The sequence below is a fragment of the Molothrus aeneus genome, chromosome 6 (genome assembly GCF_037042795.1).
Source record: "Molothrus aeneus isolate 106 chromosome 6, BPBGC_Maene_1.0, whole genome shotgun sequence".
NCBI classification, from domain to species: Eukaryota; Metazoa; Chordata; class Aves; order Passeriformes; family Icteridae; genus Molothrus; species Molothrus aeneus.
Window position 1 is genome coordinate 17256520 of NC_089651.1, and position 22783 is coordinate 17279302.

General features: G+C 38.0%; 1 protein-coding gene across 1 annotated transcript in view; it reads left to right on the forward strand.

The window, feature by feature from the left end:
* The window catches only part of MUC6 (mucin 6, oligomeric mucus/gel-forming), a 44659-nt gene extending 22339 nt beyond the window's left edge, over window positions 1-22320 (forward strand). Inside the window, exons 3-31 of the mRNA XM_066552531.1 lie at window positions 77-203; window positions 1326-1413; window positions 1796-1905; window positions 2866-3073; window positions 3859-3981; window positions 4647-4767; window positions 5088-5226; window positions 5385-5489; window positions 5829-5901; window positions 6167-6304; window positions 7142-7303; window positions 7785-7879; window positions 8534-8666; window positions 9311-9560; window positions 10699-10751; window positions 10874-10983; window positions 11733-11884; window positions 12651-12792; window positions 13259-13369; window positions 13743-13928; window positions 14333-14572; window positions 14997-15153; window positions 15880-16023; window positions 16546-16608; window positions 17408-17455; window positions 18751-18930; window positions 20002-20280; window positions 21177-21410; window positions 22106-22320. Coding sequence (XP_066408628.1) covers window positions 77-203; window positions 1326-1413; window positions 1796-1905; window positions 2866-3073; window positions 3859-3981; window positions 4647-4767; window positions 5088-5226; window positions 5385-5489; window positions 5829-5901; window positions 6167-6304; window positions 7142-7303; window positions 7785-7879; window positions 8534-8666; window positions 9311-9560; window positions 10699-10751; window positions 10874-10983; window positions 11733-11884; window positions 12651-12792; window positions 13259-13369; window positions 13743-13928; window positions 14333-14572; window positions 14997-15153; window positions 15880-16023; window positions 16546-16608; window positions 17408-17455; window positions 18751-18930; window positions 20002-20280; window positions 21177-21410; window positions 22106-22320 — 4186 coding nt within the window. The remainder of the gene's footprint in view (window positions 1-76; window positions 204-1325; window positions 1414-1795; window positions 1906-2865; window positions 3074-3858; window positions 3982-4646; window positions 4768-5087; window positions 5227-5384; window positions 5490-5828; window positions 5902-6166; window positions 6305-7141; window positions 7304-7784; window positions 7880-8533; window positions 8667-9310; window positions 9561-10698; window positions 10752-10873; window positions 10984-11732; window positions 11885-12650; window positions 12793-13258; window positions 13370-13742; window positions 13929-14332; window positions 14573-14996; window positions 15154-15879; window positions 16024-16545; window positions 16609-17407; window positions 17456-18750; window positions 18931-20001; window positions 20281-21176; window positions 21411-22105) is intronic.
* The last annotated feature ends 463 nt before the right edge of the window (window positions 22321-22783 follow it).

Below are 22783 nucleotides of genomic sequence, written 5' to 3' on the forward strand. Positions count from 1 at the left end.
ATCATATCCAAAATAAATAACTAATACCTGCATAATCTTGCTATGAGGTTGGTTTTCTCTTCTCCCCTTATTTCAGTGTCGTTCAGTTGCCTTACACCAGCAATGGAATCCAAATAGCACCTTATGGACGCAACATCCGCCTGGTAGCCAAGCTGATGGAGATGGAGCTGGTGGTCATGTGGAACAATGATGACTACCTCATGGTTAGTAAAATGTTCTCATAGAGCAGAGAAGAAAATTGTCACTGATTTACTGGAATGGCAAGAACTCTCTGAACTTACTGGGTGCTTTTGCAAGTATTTACTATTTTGATATTTATTATTTTCCTGTTTTATCCATTCCTCTTGAAATAATCAACTTTGCATATTACTTTCCCTTGCAGCATTCGTAATTAGCTAAAGCCACCAGTGCTGAGATTTGTGGATACTTGCACACATTTTAATCTTTCCTCAGGGTGTTCCAGCAGCTGCAATCTTTTTCTTAAGAGATGTTTAAAGTTGTGTAGAACTTAATACTGTATGCCATAGTTTCGACTTTTTTATTGGGCTTCCCTGGGACATCTTTGGTTTCAAATATCGAATGCTTCTACCAGTTTCTTTTCTCTTTTTTTTTTCAGAATCTTCTCACGTTTTCCTTTCAAAATCCCCAATACATTTTCTCAGTGTGACCTTGATATTATTACCACAAAAGACACTGAATTCTAAATTGATTAAGTTTGCTAAAACAAGGAGATGTAGAAAATTGTCTGGGAGATTTATCAGCATTATTATCACATGAGATAAGATATCACAAGAGAAAATGATAGCGTTGGGTTAATCTGACTGTACAAAGAATATAGTTTTATTTCTCTGATCTAGGATTTTCATAATAATTCATTGTTTGTAGCCAGTAGTAATACTACCATTTTAGTCTCCAGAACAACAGAGAACTGATTCACCTTCTTCTGAAAATAGATTTTCTTCCTGTAACCTTAAGTTTCTTAAGAGAAGAAACCTGAAATTTGTGCTCTGTCAACAGAGATATTAGCAAGGCTTCAACATTATTTTCTTTTTTTCCTGGATCCTTAGAATGTTATCCCCCCTCAATTCCCTGTGTCTTCAAATCTTATTCTTTTTATTAAATACTAATTTTTAAAAATCACTATTTGCCTATTGGGAAAAGAGTTCACTGTATACAAAATTCTTCCTCCAAAAAGTCACTGAAATTAATGAGAAGAATCACTTTTAATTGAGTGCTTGCAGTGAATTTGTTTGAGAAAGGTATTGCTGTATAGATAATTTTACTTAGGGTGATCCTTTAAAATATTTTGTTCTTTTTTATTTTAGGTTTTGGCTGAAAAAAAATACATGGGGAAAACATGTGGAATGTGTGGGAACTATGATGGTTATGAATTGAATGAATTTGTCCGTGAAGGTAAGAGACAAGGACATTTCAGAAAGGAGGAGAATGAGTTAAAGTGAGTCAAGGTGAAAATTGAATACTGTGATAGCATTGCTGCGTATCAGAATTGAGTAAAGCAGTCCCATGGGGCGCCAACATTCCTCCTGTGATTATGCTACACTCTGTTATCTGCTATAAGCATAATACAATGGGTTCCTCACACAAGTGATAAGGACTCTTCTCTTTTAGAAACAGGTGGTAAGGATCAACTCTCCTGACTTCCACAAGAGGCAGTTTTTATCATTGGGAAAATTAACTAGTAGGACATTTAACAGTCAAAGAGTAAAATCTGAGTTTTGCTACATCAGATCAATGCAGTCTTTTTTCTGACAAATTATTACCCTTTAATTTCCAGGTAAATTGCTGGATACATATAAATTTGCTGCATTACAAAAAATGGATGATCCATCAGAGATCTGCCTGTCTGAGGAGATACCAATTTCTGCTGTTCCTCACAAAAAATATGTAAGAAAGATCTTCTTGGCTTCTCTGCAGCATAATTCTTAGCAGGGGGCAAGATAAATAGAAATCAACAACAGAGGGGCAGTGGTTTCATAAAAATTACTTCCATGAAAATGGGTACAGTCAACATCTATATAGCATGATATGAGAAAGGAGTTCTTTGCATTAAAACCACATTTGAACAAAAGGCCACAGGCGATTTTGAGGCTAGATTTAAATCACTCATAAAAATCAACCAGCATTTAGATCAGAACTTTTTGGGATTCCAGGCAGGTTATCACGGGAAATTCATGGAAACCAGTAAAGCTTTAAGAACTTTTTATCTAACACCTGGAGACCTGATACTATAAGCTGAACAGATTTGAAGATATTCACAATGCCTATGACATACTGCCAGATAACAGCACTGATAACAGGGACAACCACCATCAACAGCTATCACAGTTGTAAGTGAAAAGAAAATCAGTGTGCCTGAGAACCTTTGAGACCTTACACTGCAGTAGGCACATGATAGGAAACACAAACATGCAGGCAACAGAAATGTACCAAGTGTGTGCTCCAAGAGGAATGAATTTTGTGATCTTCTCATCTGGGATGTTTTTCACAGAACATGTTGTGTCATGTTTGCCATGAGACACAACACATTTCCTGTGTGTAATGTTCTCAGCCATTTTTAGGGGGGCTGATGGCACAGAAAGTGAATTAATTTTCAAGATAATGAGAAGTGGAATTATTTCAATATATCAAGTTCTTTCTATTGTACAATGAATTTATATTCCTTTCTATCTGTGAATTTCTCATGCATTTTAAGTCAAATATCCATTATAAAACTCTGGGGGGAAAGCAAACAAAGTAACAAGAAAATCTGGCATATTACTAGGAATAACTAGCAGTGTTATTCCACTGTGGTTTTCATATGAAGGAAACACCACCAGGAACAATATTCTTTCTCTTTTTATTCAGGCTATGATCTGCTCTCAGCTACTTAATTTGGTGTCACCAACCTGCAGTGTGCCCAAGGATAGGTTTGTCATTCGTTGCCAGCTTGATATGCAGGACTGCAGCGAGCCAGGACAAAACAACTGCACTTGCTCTACACTGTCAGAGTATTCCAGGCAATGTGCCATGTCCCACCAAATGGTGTTCAACTGGAGAACTGAAAACTTCTGCTGTAAGTTCAAATGGTTTATTCATGAGAGACTGTGCTTAACTTTTCTGTGTCTTAAATAGAGGGATAAGGATAATAACTGGAATATTTTAAAAAATCTCTACTGTCTTTAATCAAACAAATGATTTTTTACAGAGAACAGTGTTCTTTGATAAAGCTGTAAGGAGAGCAGGGAAACCTCAAAGAAGGAAGCTCAAAAACATAGCTCCTATGTCTAGATCAGTGACAATAAAGCAGATAAACATCCACCAAGTGAAAACTGTTTAACTTCTCAAACTTCCTACAGGAGGGGGCTGCTTGTTCTAAGAACAGTTTTCTTATAACTGTACTTGGAAAATTAGCCAGTGAAGAGAGAGCACTTTTCAATAGCCCCCAAAGTCTTTGAACCTTTTTACTAATAATTGTCATAGCTCCTTTTATTAAAAGATGATTTTCAGTAGTCCTTTTTCAGATGTTCTTATTTACAATGACTGCTTGGAAGCAAAACCTTGAAATACTACAGAAAATCTGATTTTTGGTACTTCATTAGGCTGCAGTATGGCCTGTTTGCCATTCTCCAAGCTTCTGAAAAAATGTTTCCAATTTTTTGGGCAAGAAAAATTAAAGAAAGCCAGAATGAATGTATGATGATATATGAATAAAGAGTACTCAAATGAAGAAATTAATATTGAGGCAGGATAAAAGAATGTTAGTGTCAGAAATCAGAAGGTCTTTTCCTTGCTAGGTAGCAGGTGAAATATTCTATGTTTACACTTTCAAAATCTTAACACTCCCACTGTTTGCTGCAGCTGTGGGAAAATGTTCTGCAAACCAAATCTATGAGGAATGTGGTTCTCCGTGTATTAAAACCTGTTCCAACCCCGAGTACAGCTGTTCCAGTCACTGTACCTATGGCTGCTTTTGTCCAGAAGGTATCATTTCATCATATTCTTAATGGATCACACAAATGTTTTTTGCACATATCCAGTCAAGTGGAATGGACTGCTTAATAATGAACTAGCTGTGCATTTCAGGGCATTGTGCTGCTAGAACTGCTCTTTCTCAGGTAACATAATGTAACTGGAGTCTTGAGTAATTGTGGTCCTTCAAGATGGATGGTCACTCTTCACAAGAACAGAGCTATGAATACATTTTCCTCACAAGACCATGGTTTGTGATGAGAGAAAGATATGCCATCTGCTTAAAGTTCTTTACTTAAATATACATTGATCAGACACCAGGAAGAGGTAGCATGCTTCAGAGTATTTCTGCAGTATTATGGGAATTTTGTAAATTCCCTTTAAAATAATTCAAGATTAACTCATTACAGAAATTGTGATTAATCCTATCATTTGCATTTCAAAATAGGACAATTGACTTTGCTTTCATATGACAAAGTAGTCAAAAGCTGTTGTCACTTGTGAATATTCAGTTTCATTTTAATTAGGAGAAAATATCCTGCGTGTTATATCTCGGAGTATGGACACTGGCTGTGCAAGAACAGCATTCTCAGGCTAATTTCAGAAATCACTCAAGCCATAATTACTGTAGTGCTAGTGAGGATGGAGAAAAATGTTTTGTTTATCTTCTTTGGCAGGAACTGTTCTTGATGATATCTCGAAGAATCGGACATGTGTTCACATCAGCCAGTGTCCATGTACACTGAATGGGAAAACATATGCTCCTGGTGAGACAATGAAAGCAGCTTGTAGGACCTGGTGAGTAGCGACAGTTACTTCCATGAGAGAATAAAAAGTACCTTTACCAGACCATTGGAAAATTTTGCCTAAAAAAATTTTTCAAAGGGCAGCACCTTTCACAGTTTCGGAAAGTTTACTGACAATCCGTAAAAGAGTTTAGCAACTTTGAATTAAGATGAGCAACTTCAACTGATATATATGTAGACAGAGAAGATCAAAGCATAGAAAACAAAAGGAGATAAGTGATAAAAACAACATATTTCATTGCTAGGAAGTAGCCGAGCTTTTAGAACATGAAGAAAAGAATAATCTTGCACAGAATTTCTTGTTTTCTGCAGTAAATGTGTGATGGGCCAGTGGAACTGCAAAGACTTGCCCTGCCCTGGAAGGTGTTCACTGGAAGGAGGCTCCTTTGTTACCACGTTTGATTCGAGGCCATATCGATTCCACGGGGTTTGCACTTATGTTCTTATGAAGGTAATTTCAACAGAATATCAGATGGATATATTTTAGTCAGTATTTGGTTTCCTATTGGAACACAAACTGAGGACTTCATAAGATACATATTTATTCTACAAATCATTGTTATACTGACATGGCTTCTCTTTTTACTTCTCTTTTCCATTTCCCTCCAGAGTTCCAGCCTGCCACACAATGGAACCCTAATGGCTGTGTATGAAAAGACTGGTTATTCTCATTCTGAGACCTCACTTAGTGCTATAATTTACCAGTCTGCAAAGGTAGGTATTCCCTTCACAGGTTCCATCCAGGATTTTATCACTAGATTAGCAAAATAAGTGCTCAAAGTCATTGCTGGTAGCTTGAACTTAAAAATTATGGATGGTAAATACTAAAGATATGTTTCTGCTCATGTATACACAGTAAAGATCTCAGTTGCTACATCAACTCAGGAAGGTATTTTCAGAGTGAAAGCTAAGAGCAGCATGTTATAGTGTGAGAAAATGCTTGAATTAATTTTTTTCTTTTACATAGATCATCGACAGTACAGTTGCTTAATTTAACATATAAATACCATATGTAAAGATAGTTACTTCTGGTTCCATGTCCTCTTCTTACAGGACAAAATTGTGATTTCTCAGAATGATCTCCTTACTGATGATGATGAACTCAAGCGGCTGCCTTACAGATCAGGTAAAAAAAAAGGGGGAATATAAGTTATATCCAAATTAAATTGTCTGTTTTTACACAACCCAGCATCTTTCACCATCTTTCAATTGCTAATACCAGGGGTTTTAGAGGAAGGTTAAAGTCTCTCCTGCTACATCTGTTCCTCTGTGGAGAGTTGTGTGTGGGAGAAGAGTTGTAGACAGAGTGCTAGAACATTTATATATGTGTTAAAATCGTTACCTTGCAGTATCACCAACATCTCTATTTTTAAACGTGCTTATTCCTTCAGGAGACATCACTGTTTTCAGACAGTCCTCCATGTACGTTCAGATGAATACAAACTTTGGGCTGGAACTTGTAGTTCAAACATCGCCTGTGTTCCAGGCCTATGTGAAAGTTGGATCACAATTCAAAGGCAGAACACTAGGTAAGTAAACAAGTCCCCTTGCAAAAGAGGAAATATAGGGAGTATAATTTTGATAACTTAGTATTCATCTCTTAGGAAATCAATTTTCTTCTCCAGATTCAAAGCAAAAAAATACATTGGAAACTGAATTGATTTTTCACTAATAACTTTAAAATGAATCAAAGAAACTAAAGGTGTCGCATTTTTCATACATAACACAATGCTGTTCTGTATTTTATGTGTGCCTTTTTCAATATGTGCTATACTACACAGTGAAGGAGCAACAAATAAGTCTGTGTGGTCTCTGCATCTTGGAGCACAAAGTTCTTTGAATGTAGTGCACGACCATTGTAAACATAATGAGCCTAAGAATCTAAAAGCTTCTGAGCTGGTAATCACCAGATGGGGATGTTTATTGCACAGCAACATTAGCTACACAAGCGTATTTTGCATTCTGATTATGGGGAATTACAGAGAGGCTTTGGCTTTTACAAAAGCCTAAATGCATATTCTTTGTCATTATGCATTTAATATACATAAGAAAACATGCAACTTCAAAAGCTTTTCATGGCCTTTCTTTTTTACATTATTTAAAACCACTTTTTTCTGAAAAAAAAGACAATAACTTCTCTATGATTTTGTCATTGATTAGAAGCTGACACTCTTAACTTGAGGAGGCAGAGGCTCAGTGACTGAATGTGTACATAATCAACATTCTCTGGCTACTTGACCTGAGTAGTCATTGACACTCTATGTAGAGCTTTTGAATCAATTGTCTCACTGTTATAGAATGAAACATAGGCCACTGTGCACACATTATTTAATTTCTGCCATCCCTTGCATTTCTGATGTTGTCAGGTTTGTGTGGCAACTACAATGGAGACACTACAGATGACTTCATGACTAGCATGGATATCACTGAAGGGACAGCCTCCCTGTTTGTAGATTCCTGGAGGGCAGGAAATTGCCATCCTGCCTTAGAGAGAGAGACTGACCCTTGTGCTTTGAGCCAACTGAACAGTAAGTGCATGATGCTGTGGTAACTGATCTCTCCAGCTGGCGTTGTCTGACACTTCCATAAGCCCATACCAGGGAAATGAGAGAGCTGCACAGAAACAGAGACTGAGAGGACTGAACCTCACAAATTCAGATCTGGGATTGAGATGCTGAATGAGAGTGGTTTGATCTGTCTAGTGAAACTGCAATGTCCACAAGTGTCTTAGGTTTGCTCAGCAGTACTGAGACTGAAATCCAGGTTTTGTCTTCCCAACTCTCTGTTGCTATTGGTCTTAAAAAAAATAAATTGTGAAAAAGAAAAAAAAAAGCTCTACTGAGCTACTTGTACAAGAATAGAGTCTGAAAGCTAACAAGCTAGGAATTGTCCTGTTGTTCAGTGCATCATTGCCGAAAGTTTGCCTAAAACACCAAATTTTTGAACATTTCCTTTTCCATTTTTCCTCCTAACCTTCCCTTTTTAATGTTTATTGTTTACTTTCATTAGAAATATCTGCTGAGACTCATTGCTCTGTTCTGACCAAGAAGGGTACAGTGTTTGAGAAATGCCATGCTGTGGTGAACCCTATTCCTTTCTACAAGGTATGAAGTTGTTATGATGGATGTTGTACAGAGGGAGTCCAAATATAAATCAGATTGGACTCATATACGGTGTCCCACACATTGAATCAGCAATGCAGAGAAGCTTAGGAACAGGTGTGGTTTTGAAAATTATGTCTCCACCACACTGAAAGTCTGTTTGGTCACAGGCACCAGTCCCATCCCTGTGAATCAGAAAATATTTTTGCTCATGCTGCAGTTGTCCATGACAACAACTTTAACTGTGCAAAGTGTCGATTTTTACCATGTGCATAATCTAGTTTAGTATACTTGTCAATCTAGGCAGAACATTTTGAATATTAAAAATGAGAAGCAGCAGATGAACAAAGGCATTTTTTAGGGTACTAAGTGTATTTTATTTACATCAATGCAATTACTCAGATATTTTCCATGAGTTTTAGTTATGCAGTAATATGTATCTTGTGTGACTTTGTTCTGTAGTTCAGCATAGAATCATATTGGTTGGGAAAGATTTTTGAGATCATTGAGTCCAACCATAAATACAACAATGCCAAATCCACCACTACACCATGTCCCTAAATGTCACATCCACATGTCTTTCAAATACCTTCAGGGTTTAGCACTTCCAATGTCTGGTCCCCAGTAACAAAGTACTCTCTGTGTGTTGGGTTTCAGAGATGTGTCTACCAAGCCTGTAATTATGAAGAGACCTTTCCTTATATTTGTTCTGCTCTGGGATCATATGCACGAGCATGCAGCTCCATGGGTTTAATCCTTGAGAACTGGAGGAGCAGTATGGACAATTGCAGTGAGTACCTGAACCAGCTCTTAGTGGTCTGCCATCAGATGAGTAATGAGAAAATAGTGATCAGAAAGAAGACCTGCAATTGGGTAACAAATATCCAACTATTAGATACCTTTCCAGTGTCTGTCTCAACAGGGTTGTTATTTCAAGACTATATGAAAAAGATTATTCATATGCTTTAAGGTGAGCATGTGGATACTTCCAGGACTTGATAATTAAGGTACAGAATAGCCAGAAAAATAAAGCTATCCTGTAAAATGGGAGAGAACTAGGGAAAACTCTCTACAGATTTTATTTTATAATTTTGAAACTCAGACACAGGCATGGGTTTCACTGTTACTCAAAAATACATTGATATTTCTGCTAAGCTTCCCTTTGCGTTATTAAATTCCAAGATTCACAAAAAAGCTGTAAGGTATTTTACCTGCATGAAACTTCTGAATAACTGCATAGTTTGCTGTTAAGTCTTGGTCTGCAACATGTTTTGCTAGAGCTCCACATCCACAGGAAGAGAAGCAGCTGGAAGCATTAAGCAATGAAACTATTGGCACAAAATAAGCAGCACATAATAAGCAAAAGGACATTATCTTTTACAAGGAAGACAATCAGTAAATGAGTTTAACATACGCTCTTGTCTTGTTTTATAGCCATTACTTGCACTGGCAATCAAACATTCAGCTACAACACTCAGGCGTGTGACAGGACATGCTTGTCACTCTCCAACCGAGCCCTGGAATGCCATCCAACTGATATTCCTATTGAAGGGTGCCAGTGTCCTAAAGGAACGTACCTGAACCACAAGAATGAGTGTGTTCGTAAATCTCATTGTCCTTGCTACTTAGAGGACAGAAAGTACATCCTGCCTGACCAGTCAACAATGACTGGTGGGATCACCTGGTAAGTGTGTCAAGTTTAAAGGAGAACAAAGTGAAAATGGAGATGAGGGGGTCTTCATGTCTCTGTCAAGGGTCAACTGCAGTAAGTAGACAAGCACCACACAGCTACTTACTCCAGCAGGATGTGGAGGAGAATCAGGACAACAGCAAGAAACTTTATGGGTAGAGATATAGACAGTTTACTAAATTTCTTAATGAATAATAAGCAAAAGGCTTATTTAAAAGCAAAGCAGCATGAACAATCAAAGCTAAGTAAGGAATTGATTCAGGACTTCCTGTCAGCAGGCAGCCATTCAGATGTTTCCAGGAAAACAGGAATTTGCCATGCATAATGGTTTGCTGGGAAGATGAATGCTGTAACTCAGAACATCCCTCCTTCTTCCTTCTTTACCTGAGCTTTTATTGCTGAGCTTGAGGTGGTATAGTATGGAATCTTTCTTTGGTCAGTGGGGTCAGCTGTCCTGGGTGTGTCCCCTCCCAGTTTCTGCTCAGAATGAAAAAACTTTGCTTCTCAGCCTCCTCCCTGGCAGGGCGGCCTGAGGAGAAAGAATGCTGGGACACTGTTCAGCACCAGCTAAAACAACATTGTGTTACCAGCAACGTTTTGGTCAGAAATCCAAAACATAGCACCACTGAGCTGCTAAAAAGAAAATTAACTCCATTCCAGCCCAAACCAGTACAGTCTCCTGTATTTTTAATAGCATAAATTTATTTTTCAAGACAACTTTTTTGCCCTTTTCTAAACTATAGATATTCTGACTGAGTAGAAAACATTTTACTTACCTTCAGCTTGGAAATGTTACAAAGAAAAATAAAAAATAATAGCTGAGATCTGATTATTCCTACTAGGAGATTTTGTCAACAGCACTTAGCTATATTCCAGACAAACTTCTGGAATAACTTGATAGGCCATCCTCCTAGTGACAATTGCCTACTAGTGATAACAGGCATTCACTTTCCAAAATGATGTTACTTCAAAATACAGAAAGCAAAGAGACAAGTTCAAGACTCATATTCCACTTCAAAGGATGGGAAGGAGGTAGTAACATGAGTGAAACATTTTTAATAAAACAATTTTGCAAAAAATCAAAATTTCTTTCTTAGAAGAGACTTTCATTGATTTTTCTTTTTCTTCCTAGCTACTGTGTTAATGGGAGGCTAAGTTGCACAGGCAAACCTCAAAATCCTGCAGGTATGAGTCTGATATTGTTTACTTGGAAACATTTTCTGTCCTTTATTTTGTAAAATTACTACTTCACTGTTCTCTTCTATGTTAATTTCTCCTCAATGTTAATTTTTCTTCCTTTTTCCTAGAAAACTGCAAAGCTCCTAAGAAATACATATCATGTTCTGACAATTTAGAAAACAAGTATGGAGCTGCATGTGCCCCTACCTGTCAAATGCTAGCTACTGGAATTGAATGTGTGAGTTTCACAACTCTGAGATATTTATCCTTTTGAGAGAGGTAGAATGTTCTAGTTGTTACTTAGAACTAGACTACATTGCTTCTAGTGAAATTAAAGGAATTATTTTATTTTACATGATGCAGTTAAATATCAGGCTGTGGACAGAAAAATTGTACACATATTTAAGAAGTGATTAAAGAAATTAATTGGATGAAATAATGAATTAAATTTTATTAGAATAAAAATACATTAAGGATGCTTAACTCCATATATAATCTCTGGCTCAGGTACTCCATAAGCTGTGACTCCATGTGAAAGGAAATACGGGGTTTATGCTTCCTGTTCTATTTTTTCTCAACTCTTTGCTGCTTTTGATCACAGAATGCAGGAGACCTGGGCTAGGTGAAGATCTGGGCTGTCCTGATAGGGTTTTCTTATATTAAGGAAACAGACAAATTGGAAAAATTGTAATAAGCTTCCTTGATATGAAGAATATTCTGTTGTACTGTTTTTGAAAGACTGGTAGTGATGGAAAATAAGTTTTTCAGAGTCTTCAGGTGGGTTTAGTATCTCAGACCACAAGTATAAGTTACAGCTTCAGTGAAACTAGTTCAACTGACAGCATATTAATACAAGGAACATCACAAAACTAAAATCAAGCCCAAACAGAACCTAGCACAGGTTAACTCTTGACACCATTTGCATCCAGGATAAAATGCATCTTACATTCTTTTCTTTTTGTTTTGCAATCTGTTGGCCTTTCCCAGATACCCACAAAGTGTGAATCAGGCTGTGTCTGTGCTGATGGCCTCTATGAAAATCTCGATGGCAGGTGTGTGCCAGCTGAGGAGTGTCCATGTGAATATGGTGGCCTTGCTTATGGAAGAGGTGAACAAATCCAGACAGAATGTGAGATCTGGTAAGAATCACAGGGTTTTTCAGTGCTGATTCTCTGTTTCACTGAAGTGTACAGTCACTTAAAACTAAGTGTTTAACTGACTGGAGAGTAGGAAATGGCAATAGCTGAAGGGAAGAAATACCATGACAGAGTACAGGGATTAACAAGAGAGAGAAGCTTAACATTTGATAATGTATGTATGGATAAGAGTCATTGTAGCAGCTTCAGGGATAATTTCTGCCTTATGTATGTTCAGGAATAAAGGCATCAGTAGGACCTGTGACTGTAAATTATATAAAGTCAAGTATTATTAACAACCCATTTCAGTAAAGATGAGGGCAAAATCTATCTTTCTTTTCTGTAGATAAAAGCAACCATTGCCAAAAAGATTCCCATCTCTTTAGCAGCATTCTCAAAGTACTTTATTCCCTTTCCAGTTGCTAATCTATTATTAAAAAAAAACCACTCCCCAAACTACACAGAGCAGTGATTTCTGATCTCATTAAGAGCAAAAATAAATGGGTTTTATATACTATTTCTTTAATGAAAAAAGTACAAAAATACAATAAGTACAAAAGTACAAAAAGGTTTCTTCTTTATTATTAATTCATTCTCTAGGCAGTCCATAAATTTTAATTCTGGTTCTTATATTAACCGTAACTTGGCCTCAGTATACATAAGTTAATTAATTGAACATGTTATTGATAAAAGTGGATATGTATAAAAATAAGCAGGTGACGATGACATTTCTTTGAAATATGAGCGTGGTTTCTGTTCTCACTCCCAGCACTTGCACGAAAGGCAAATGGAAATGTGTTCAGAAAACAAGGTGTTCCTCCACCTGTAATCTATATGGAGAAGGCCACATCACCACCTTTGATGGACAGCGTTTTGTGTTTGATGGCAACTGTGAATACATATTAGCTATGGTAACCTGCTTCCTTCTGGTTATTGCAGCAGCATCTCAGCATCAAGAAATAGCTGAATTTAAGAGAATAACAAAAATGTGCTAGGATGCATCAATAAACAATACAGCACTTTGAATCTTTATAACCACTTACTGAGTTTCTATATATTATGTTTATTTCAATGGTTAGAATGAAAATATTTTGCTTCTAAAAAAACATGATTTTCATGCAATTATAACCAATTTTAGGTTTTTAAAAAATATGTTTTAACAGTCATTGTATGCTGTACAAGATAAATATGTCTTTTAGGGAAGTTACATCAGTTCGACCAGCAAAGCAGAGGTCATTGCCTCCCAAAACAGAATTACTCATGACATTTTAAGCATCCTGTATTTTCTTATACTTTAACATTTTAAATTGGAAGACTTCAGGCACAGTCTACTGAGCCTTTGTGCTTCTTGTGGTTTGTTTTGGGGTTTTTTTTTAGGATGGCTGCAGTGTTAACAGACCCATTTCCTCTTTCAAAATTGTTACTGAGAATGTCATCTGTGGGAAATCAGGAGTTACGTGCTCCAGATCCATCAGCATTTACCTTGGGGTAAGCTCTTCTTTCTGCCATTATCCAACTGAATAGATTTTAAGAACAGGTTTTCTTCAGTTTTTGGAAGCTTTAGCTGTATCTTAAGAGAAAATTTCACTTACAAGATCTATGTGCTAAACCTAGAGCCTTTAGAAGGTTTTAGTAGGAAATGCCATAGCTGTTTGTTTGGGTTTTTAAAATTCTCATGTTGTGTTTCATTCTCCAAGAATCTTGTCTATGTAGAAGCCAGGAAATTTTTAAGTTTACTCTGCAGTGAATTGCTCAATCAAAAAAATACTGTTTTCCTGCTGCAGTATCACAGCAGCTGAACTTCAGCTAGGAAAATACTGAAACTTGGTAAGTTGTAACTTCCAAATAAATTTTCTTCCAGAATCTGACAATTATACTGAGAGATGAAACCTTTGCTATTTCTGGGGAAAATCCTGGTATAAGATACAAAGTGAAAAAGAATGCCCTTCACCTGATGTTTGACATCATTATCCCAGGAAAATACAACATGACTCTTATTTGGAATAAGCACATGAACTTCTTCATCAAGATCTCCAGAGAAACACAGGTATTGCAAATAATTTCCTTAAAGTGTCCCTCCATTCCAATTGAACATTTGATCATGGTTGCCTTGAATCTCTGTGATGGCAAAGGTTTTCCAGAAATGCTACCAGCAATTCATTTTTATCATTATCTCCAAAACAGCAGAGATCTTCACAAGAGGTTAACTTTTAAGGAATTTCTATACTGCATTCAGGAAATTTCTGAGCTAAGTGTTTGTAATTTATGTAACTGCATGTTTGAATTTGGTGACAGTTTACAGTTTAGAGGAGAAACCCATGCACAAGTACGTTATGAGAGAGTATTTGTAGATGACATTCACTCCTAAAGCACAGGAAACAGTCAGTGACCAAAAGGAAAGGTGAGAACTGTAACTTGCTGAATTGATATTGGTGCTTTCATTGAATCTAGGAAACCATCTGTGGTTTGTGTGGTAACTATAATGGCAACATGAGGGATGACTTTGAAACTCGAAGCAAGTACGTGGCATCAAACGAGCTGGAATTCGTCAACTCTTGGAAAGAGAATCCTCTCTGTGGGGATGTGTACTTTGTAGTGGACCCCTGTAGCAAGAACCCTTATCGTAAAGCATGGGCAGAAAAGACGTGTTCCATCATCAACAGTCATGTTTTTTCTGCCTGTCACAATAAGGTAAGAATTTATTTGCTCTTTTTTTTATTTATAGGCATAATCTGTATTCTTCCAAATGCTCACGCTCCAACAGGTGATTTTCTGTTTGGTAAAATGTTTCAACAAAATACATATAAAAATGCTTATGGCTCACATTTATGTTAATTTTCTTTTTTTTATTTCCACTTCACCAGCCCTTTTGTGAACACAGATGCTGTGTATGCCATTAACTGATTAGCTAAAACTACAAGAGCAAAAAAATGAATGAAAACTTAAGAATCAGGAATTAGTCAGTCTGTTGGTGATGCCTGATATTGATAATGCATTTTCAGGTGGTGAAAACCAGTGAGAAATGTGGCTAATGCTGCAGTGGCTATGCATATACTTAGAGTATAATAGGCACAGAGTAATCTTGGAAAATGAATCCCTTCCTTTTGCCATGCAGGTGAATCGGATGCCCTACTACGAGGCCTGTGTCCGAGACTCCTGTGGGTGTGACATTGGAGGGGACTGCCAGTGCATGTGTGACGCCATCGCAGTCTATGCCATGGCATGCTTGGAAAAGGGCATCTGCATTGACTGGAGGACCCCTGAGTTCTGCCGTGAGTTTCCTTAAGCTCTCCTTAAACAGGTTTAAGAGATTTTTATTGTCAGTATATTCATTTGGCAACATGGGAAACTTAGTAATAACTTCCTCCAAGTTTGCATTTTGTCCATGGGCAAAGAGTTAACCTCAGTCACCTGGGTTTTGAAATCTCTACCAAAATATTTTAGTTCTTTTTACCATGGAATAATGAGGGAGAAAATAATGTGCTCACAGAAAGTAGATTGTTTCTTCTGCTATCAGTGTATAGTGCACTGTGAGTTTGCCAGCAGAGAAAGCATGAAATTGTAAAAAAATATGTTTCATTTGAGCTATGGTGAAATCAATTTCTCTGTGGATGTCAAGGGAATGTAGACAGCTGTGTTGGCTGGAACACTGTAAAACAGGAAAATGACATCAAGGTGTTCCAAAACAGCAAATACAAAGGAAAAAAGAGGATGAACATGCTAGAAATCAATGTTAGAGTTGTCATCTTTGATGATTTCTTTCCACATTTCAATATATTGTGTATGAAAAGTTGTGGAAATGTCATCACACTGAACTTGCAAAAAAGAATCTGACTTCTGTGAGTTAAAATACATATTTACATCAGAAGCTAATCACTGCAGTGAAGGTTTTTTTATTCCAACTGTTAATTGATTTTGTCTTCCTTCTAGTACTTTGGAAGTATCATGCCATTAATTTGAAAAACAAAAATCTTCTCTCTTGCTTGTCCTTTCTTTAGCTGTCTATTGTGAGTATTACAATTCTCATAATAGAAAAGGAATTGATGCTGCTTTTTCCCGTGGATACAATGATGACAAATGCACCTGGCACTACAGGCCTTGTAACTGTCCAAATCAAAACTACAAGTATGTCAATATTGAAGGTAATAATCTCTACTACTGTTAACCAGGAAAGAGTAACATAATTGTTTCAGTGCTGTTGTTTGTTTTTTTTATCAGTCATGCCACAGTTAAATAATGATAATCTAATTGATGTTATTTTTGAAGAAGTTTTGCTGATATTTCCCTTACTAGTAGTGTTTTAAATACATAATCAACTCAGTAGACGTACTAAATTTAGCTTTACATCAAGCTCAGCCTGTCTGGAAGAGAAATTCTGACTTGCACCAAGTCAATGAATGCACTGTACTTAGGAAAGAAAATGTGGAGAGAGAAATTAGTATTTTTATTAAACAAATGGATATAGCTGGAGAAACTAAACAAATTCCTACATAGACAAAACCTCCTTCGGAGGATAACATTGGAAATACTTACCTGAATAGGTGATGCTGAACTTGATACTATTTTTTTAATAACAGATATATAATATATTCAATTATAAATAGTGTAAATTAAATGCCTTTCTCTGAGAAATGTAAAACAAACTTCTCTTCCCCTTTCTTCAGGCTGTTACAACTGCTCTCATGATGAATACTTTGACCATGAAGAAGAAAGGTGCATGCCATGTGGTAAGCAGCATTTCTTTGTCCACAGTAACTTGAAAACCATACTAGAACTTTTGCACAGACTCAGAGAAGATATTTTTCTAGTATCTCTCCATAAATGAGTGTTCATCTAAACACAACTTCCTTTCAAAATAAACCCATTACTACACTGCTTGTAAAATACAGTATTGGTGTTCTAATCTGTGTGAGTCACAGGCCCAGCAGAGCTGTGAGTCTCAGAGGTATTCAACACATTTCACAGGAAAAAAAGGGAAATGTGTAGCAGAAGAGCAGATTTAGCTACTGGACTCAATAAATATCTTTCTAGATTTTTTTTTAATTAACTTGAGGTTTATTACCATATGTCTTATTTCCATGAAAACCTATCTTAATAAATCAGGTTGTGGATAGACTCTAGCTGGACAGTTTGGATTTTCATGCAGATGTAAAAAAAAACCTTAAGAACAAAATTCTCAAACAAAATTCTGTCTTGGGTAACCAGGATCTCAGCTAGTGATCTCCCTTACATACAAAACTATGTTCCACTATCCCTGAAAACTGAGGTGCCCTTAGCCATAAAAGTCATAACAAAGATAGGAAAAACTTGCTAGTGTTCATTATAATAATGAGATGTATTGATTTCTTTATAATTAAGTTCTTTGATGTGATTTTGACCACTGAAATATGTAAGAATAAATACTTTCAGGAATAGCTCAGTAATTAGCACAGTTCTTGGAATCCAATCCAATTAGATGTACTTCATCTGGGATATTTTAATATATTTTTATTCACAAATATAACCTGTTTTGCCTTTATGTAACAGGTCAAGTAAATGTTACCACCACACCCGAACCATCTTCACCTTCACCAGGTTAGTTTACGCAGTTGACCAATTGTGTAACTTACACACTGATATTATGTCCTGATAAGTGTTTATGAAATCAGTAATGTTCTTTTTTGTGTGATATAGCTGCATTATCAGTTTCACATGCATAAGGTGAAATGTTAAAAAATGTCCTCGTACCATAATATCCTGGGCAGCATCAAAGGCTGCATAGCCCGCGGGGCAAGAGAGGGCACTGTGCCCCTCTGCTCTGATGACAGCCCACCCGGAATGCTCGCTCTGTCCAGTCTTTAATTCAAGAAAGACAGAGGAGGGCCATAAAAATGACCAGAGGGCTGGAACACCTCTCCTGTGAGAAAAGGCTGAGATCTGGGGTTGTTCAGCATGGGGAGAAGAAAGGTCCATGGAGATTTCTTTGCGGCTTTTCAATACTAGAATGGGGCTTATAAGAAAGATGGAGACAGACTTTTTAAGTAGGGCCTGTTCTGATGGGACAAGGGGTAATGGTTTTAATCAGAAGAGAGAAAATTCAGACTAGATATAAGGAAGAAATTGTTTATGATGAGGCTGGTAAAACACTGGAAGATGTTGCCCAGAGAGACCGTTGAATCCCCTTACCTGGAAGCATTCAATTAAGGCTGGAGGGGCATTTGAGCAACTTGATCTAGTTGAAGACATTTCTGCTCATTGCAGAGGGAGTGGATTAGATTATCTTTAATGGTCTAAGCCAACACAAGTCATTCTATGATGAAAAGGATCTCACATAAACTTATGCCAAATCTTACCAGGGACTGGCCATGTAACACTTCAACAATTGAACAAAGTCTTTATGGAAACATGTGACTGACTATACCAAACCCCTATAGCCTGATACAGGAAAGGAATCTACAGATCTTGATCTTAAATTTGTTAGAAATTCCATTAATTTCCCTGAAGACAGATAGTATTGGAAAATTTTATACTGTGGGTTGTGTGAATAATAAAATTATGGATACTACTTGATATAAGATTGGAATATTGTTCCATCTCTGCTGATAGGAACAAGGGTTTATGCGAGATTCACTTTAAAGTCAAGAAAAAGGTATAAAGCATTTCCAAGAATACCTGTTTAATGGTATTCACTGCACATAATAGCAAAGGAAGCAATGGATCACAGCTCTTCAAGGTTTAATTTATAAGGTAATGGGTTTTAATAGTAGCTACTGCTAATAGCTATAAAAACACTTGTTTTACTTTAGAAAAATTCCATTAATATACATATGTTATCAATAGACTATTGAGGACTATTTCTCATCTTTTAATTTTGATTTTTTTTCTCTTAGTAACAACAGTGCAGCCTAAAGTAACAGGAAGCTCTACCAGAAGCACACTTCCAACAGTACCTAGTACTTCTTCTGCAACAACTGTATCACCTGAGACTACAAATCCAACAATAACTGCAAAAATTACAGTTCCAAGAACTTCACCCCCACAACCTCTTGTCACAATAAAGTCAACTACTGGTAGGTTTTTAGTGTTATTGTCTAAAATAAATTATTATAAGCTTGTTCTAAACCTCTGTACATCGTTGAGATACCATTCCTAGGAACGCATTTCAAATTCACACAACATCCAAGCATTAGACTCCAAATCATGAAGCAGGCAAAGCAGGCTTCCAGAAAGGAGTTTGTAAACCAGAAATGTTCAGAAGCGTAGATTGAAAGTGCATAAAAAGATATAGGATATAGGCATTAGGTTAAAAATGCAACCAAAAACTGAGTAGTCATCTGAGAATGACAATTAGAAATTCTATAAGCAGTGAGCAAGCCCAGCTCCAGTTGGATTTATTAGCTCCGCTTCAGCATCTTTTCCACTGGTTCATTTATGGAGTTCAAGGAGCACCCAATCTATTGACTCTAAATTATGGAAGCAAGCCCCAAAGCAGAGTCACACAGGTATCAGTGTAGCATCTTTGTCCAGCCTTCTAAAGTCCTGTTCTCTGGAGGATGACTCTGCCAGCATAAATTACTTTCTGATTCTGTGGCTTGTGGAGCCTCATTTAGCTTCATACCAACATGCACTTCAGCCAATAAACCATCTTGGACCATGGCTGTCAGGGAAAGCAGAGGTAAAAACAGGTCCCAAAGGAGTCAAAACACATGAAAGCTGACATTGTGACAGATGATTTTTGCACTGAGGGAAGGGCAGTCTATAGTATGATGTTATTTAGCTTTTCAATACAAATTGCATAAAGCTGCAAGTGTGGCTGATTTGGAACATAATAAAAGCCAATGGACAAAGCCCATATGGACTTTAGCCAGAGTGACAACAAAGATAACTACTTATATATTAAACAAATCTAATACAGAAAAATACAGAAAATTAGAACAGAAAATAGACATGAGACAATTGAAAACAAATATAAGCTCAGAAATATTTGGTAAGCTTATGAGAACATGAATACAACCGTCATACTGAAAATATTTGAAAAATAAAGAATTATCTCTAAAATATTAATATCTTTATAATTTATCTGGTTTTAATTTTTCTATGAATTGGTTACTCACATTATATTTTTACCTTTACTACAAAAGAACATACAACATCAATTTTTACCACACCAAACATGACTACAACCATCACTACCCCTTCCATAACTACCTCAGTGAAAAGAACCATGGCCACTACACCAAAGTCTGTTCCCTCATCACCTTCTGCCTCATCAACTGCTACTTCAACTGAGACAGAACAAGCAGGGGTCACCTCACCACCCTTCAAGACCACCACCAAAACGGAATTGGCAACCTCCTCAATACCTACTCAAACCACAACTCAGAGCACAACTTTCAGCCAGCCTAAACTAACAACAGCAGGTAAATAGCACTTTCTTACATCTGTCAGGTGAAGCCATCACTCACAAGGCATATGTCAATATACTCCTTATAAAAAAAGCCAAGCATTCTTACTAGTGGTCTTAACATTGCTAACAGAAAGGAAAGGACATGGACAAGAAATGTGATTAAAATGGAAATTTATCTTGCCAATGGAGCAAGCATCTGACCTCCAAATATGATGTTAAAGCTAAAATTTCTCTTCAACAGTTCCTCCAAATTTAGACAAAATCTCTCTGTGCATCAAAGCAAGTTCTTGAAAACTCACAGACCACAGATTATATATTCCCCCACCCCCATATATTTCATAGTAAGAAATACTCCCCCCAAAATATTAACCTTTTTGAATGTCTGTCACTCAATATACAAACAAGGACAGTGTCCTCTGAGGCTGTTTGACAACATGAATTGTTACATTAGCAACTGACAGGCTGGGACACTGTGTGGTGGGAAGTCTACTGTAGTGGGAGGGCATCTGTACACTCTTTCCCAAATCCAGGTTTTTCACACAAAATGCTGTTGGGGTGCATATATATTGGTCTTCTTGTGCAAGCAATTACAGTTTCCTCTAGGAACCTTACCAGCTCCCAACCATTACTAATATTCATTCTTTCACCACAGAGAGTGAGGGAACCGAAGCAACCACTCTGCACTACCCAGAAGGTGAGTAAAAGGGACTAGACAGATGCCCTTGGCCTAAAACTCTGCTTCACTTACCTCAGCTTTTCCAGATGATGGTCTTGCCCAGTTTGGAATACTTGGGAGGGGAAACATGTGCATCCAATATGGCTCTTCTTTCCTCAGGAACTTCAGAAAAAGGCAGGGAATGTCAAATTGTCAGACCCACCCTAAATCAACTTGTGCTTTTCTCTCTGCAGTTGTTACCCACTTAAGAACAAGCTTGACACAGCCTGTGCAGCACCTCATGACACAGACACAGACCACCCCTGCCACATCCACCAGCAGCACCTCTGTCCTGAGAGAGACCAGCCCTGCCACCAGCCCAGAAGTTCCGCTGACAAGGACATTTCCAAGCTCCAGCTCTTTGCCCATCACTTCAGCCTCATCTGCTTCTTCCCTCTCCTCAACTCAGCTGGGAACATCATATCCTGGTAAGGCTCCCTCCTGCCCTTCTTGCTGCTCTGCCTGCTCCTTCCAGCTCCCACCCTTCTCTTCTAAGCAGCATGTCCCACAAAGGCTTCAGTTTTGGTGCTCATTCTCAATTGCCCCTGCTATTGCCACGGGACACCAGCAGGTGCTGGGGCTGACTCACACATGACCCTGACTGTATCCTTCTTCCTGCAACTTCAGGGCTTTGGCTCTGTGGCACAGGCCTCTATTGAGGGTTCAGGCATCCATGAGCCCTACAGCTACCAATCAGATACAAGCTAAAACACCTCTCTCTTCTTACAGTGCTGCTCTGAGAATGCACAGTGGGGCAGGGTGAACAAAAGGCAGGGAAACTGGAAACACATCTCCAATTTAGAGCTCAGGACAGTTTTGAGTGAGAGGCATAACCCAAGGCATCATCTCCAGCCAAAGGATGCCTAGGCCCTGGCACATCCATGAAAAGTGCCATTCAACAAATATGACCTTGTGGACCAATGCTGACCCTGAGTGCAAGAGTCACCAGTGGAGGGTGGGCAAGAAAGTGTACACTCAACTCCAGGCTAAAGTTCTCTCACTTAGACCCACGTGCCAGATTTGTCTTAGTACTGATCCTCCTATGGGGAGATGCCACAACATGCTTTGCCTAGAATCCTTCCCAAGACTCAATCATTCTTTTCTCTCATCCCTTTCTTTGTAGCAAGAGAGCCAACCAGAGCTAAGACACCAACTACTAAAGTAGTACCAGGTGAGTGCTCTGGTCATGAAAGAGATAAGAGTCATCCCTGGCCAATGCATCCATATCCCTTCACTAGCCATGGCCCTCCCACGGATCCCTCCCAGAGAAGTCTGCAGCAAGCCAGTTTTAAACTGGCTTGTAAACAAGTGATACCTCTTCCCCACTCAGCTGTTTGAGGAAGAAGGAGATAACTTGCTAGAGGTCAACCTTCAAAATACTCAACAGCAAGTACTTATGAAAGAGAAGCAGGACAGGATAGAACATATTTAGGATAATGGACACCTTTATTAACTGAAAAAAAACCAAACCCAAAACCAACCAGATTTAGTGGGAACCAGGTCTCCCATCCTGGCCCATAACTGAGCACAAAACCTTCAAAACAGAAGAGTCAACATCACCCAACTTCCCATAAGCCAGCAACATACCAATGACCTGTGCTTCCCTCCTGGCAGCCTTCACCCATGAACAGTCAACTGTGCCACACATCGGGCCACCTGTGACCACACACAAGACCACAGCTGCCACCTCCATCAGCAGCACCTCCAAGACCTCTGTCTCCACAGAAGTGCCTCTGGAAACAGCCTCTCCACATCCCAGCTCTCCACCTGCCCCCAGCAGCCCGCTCAGCACCCGGCTGCC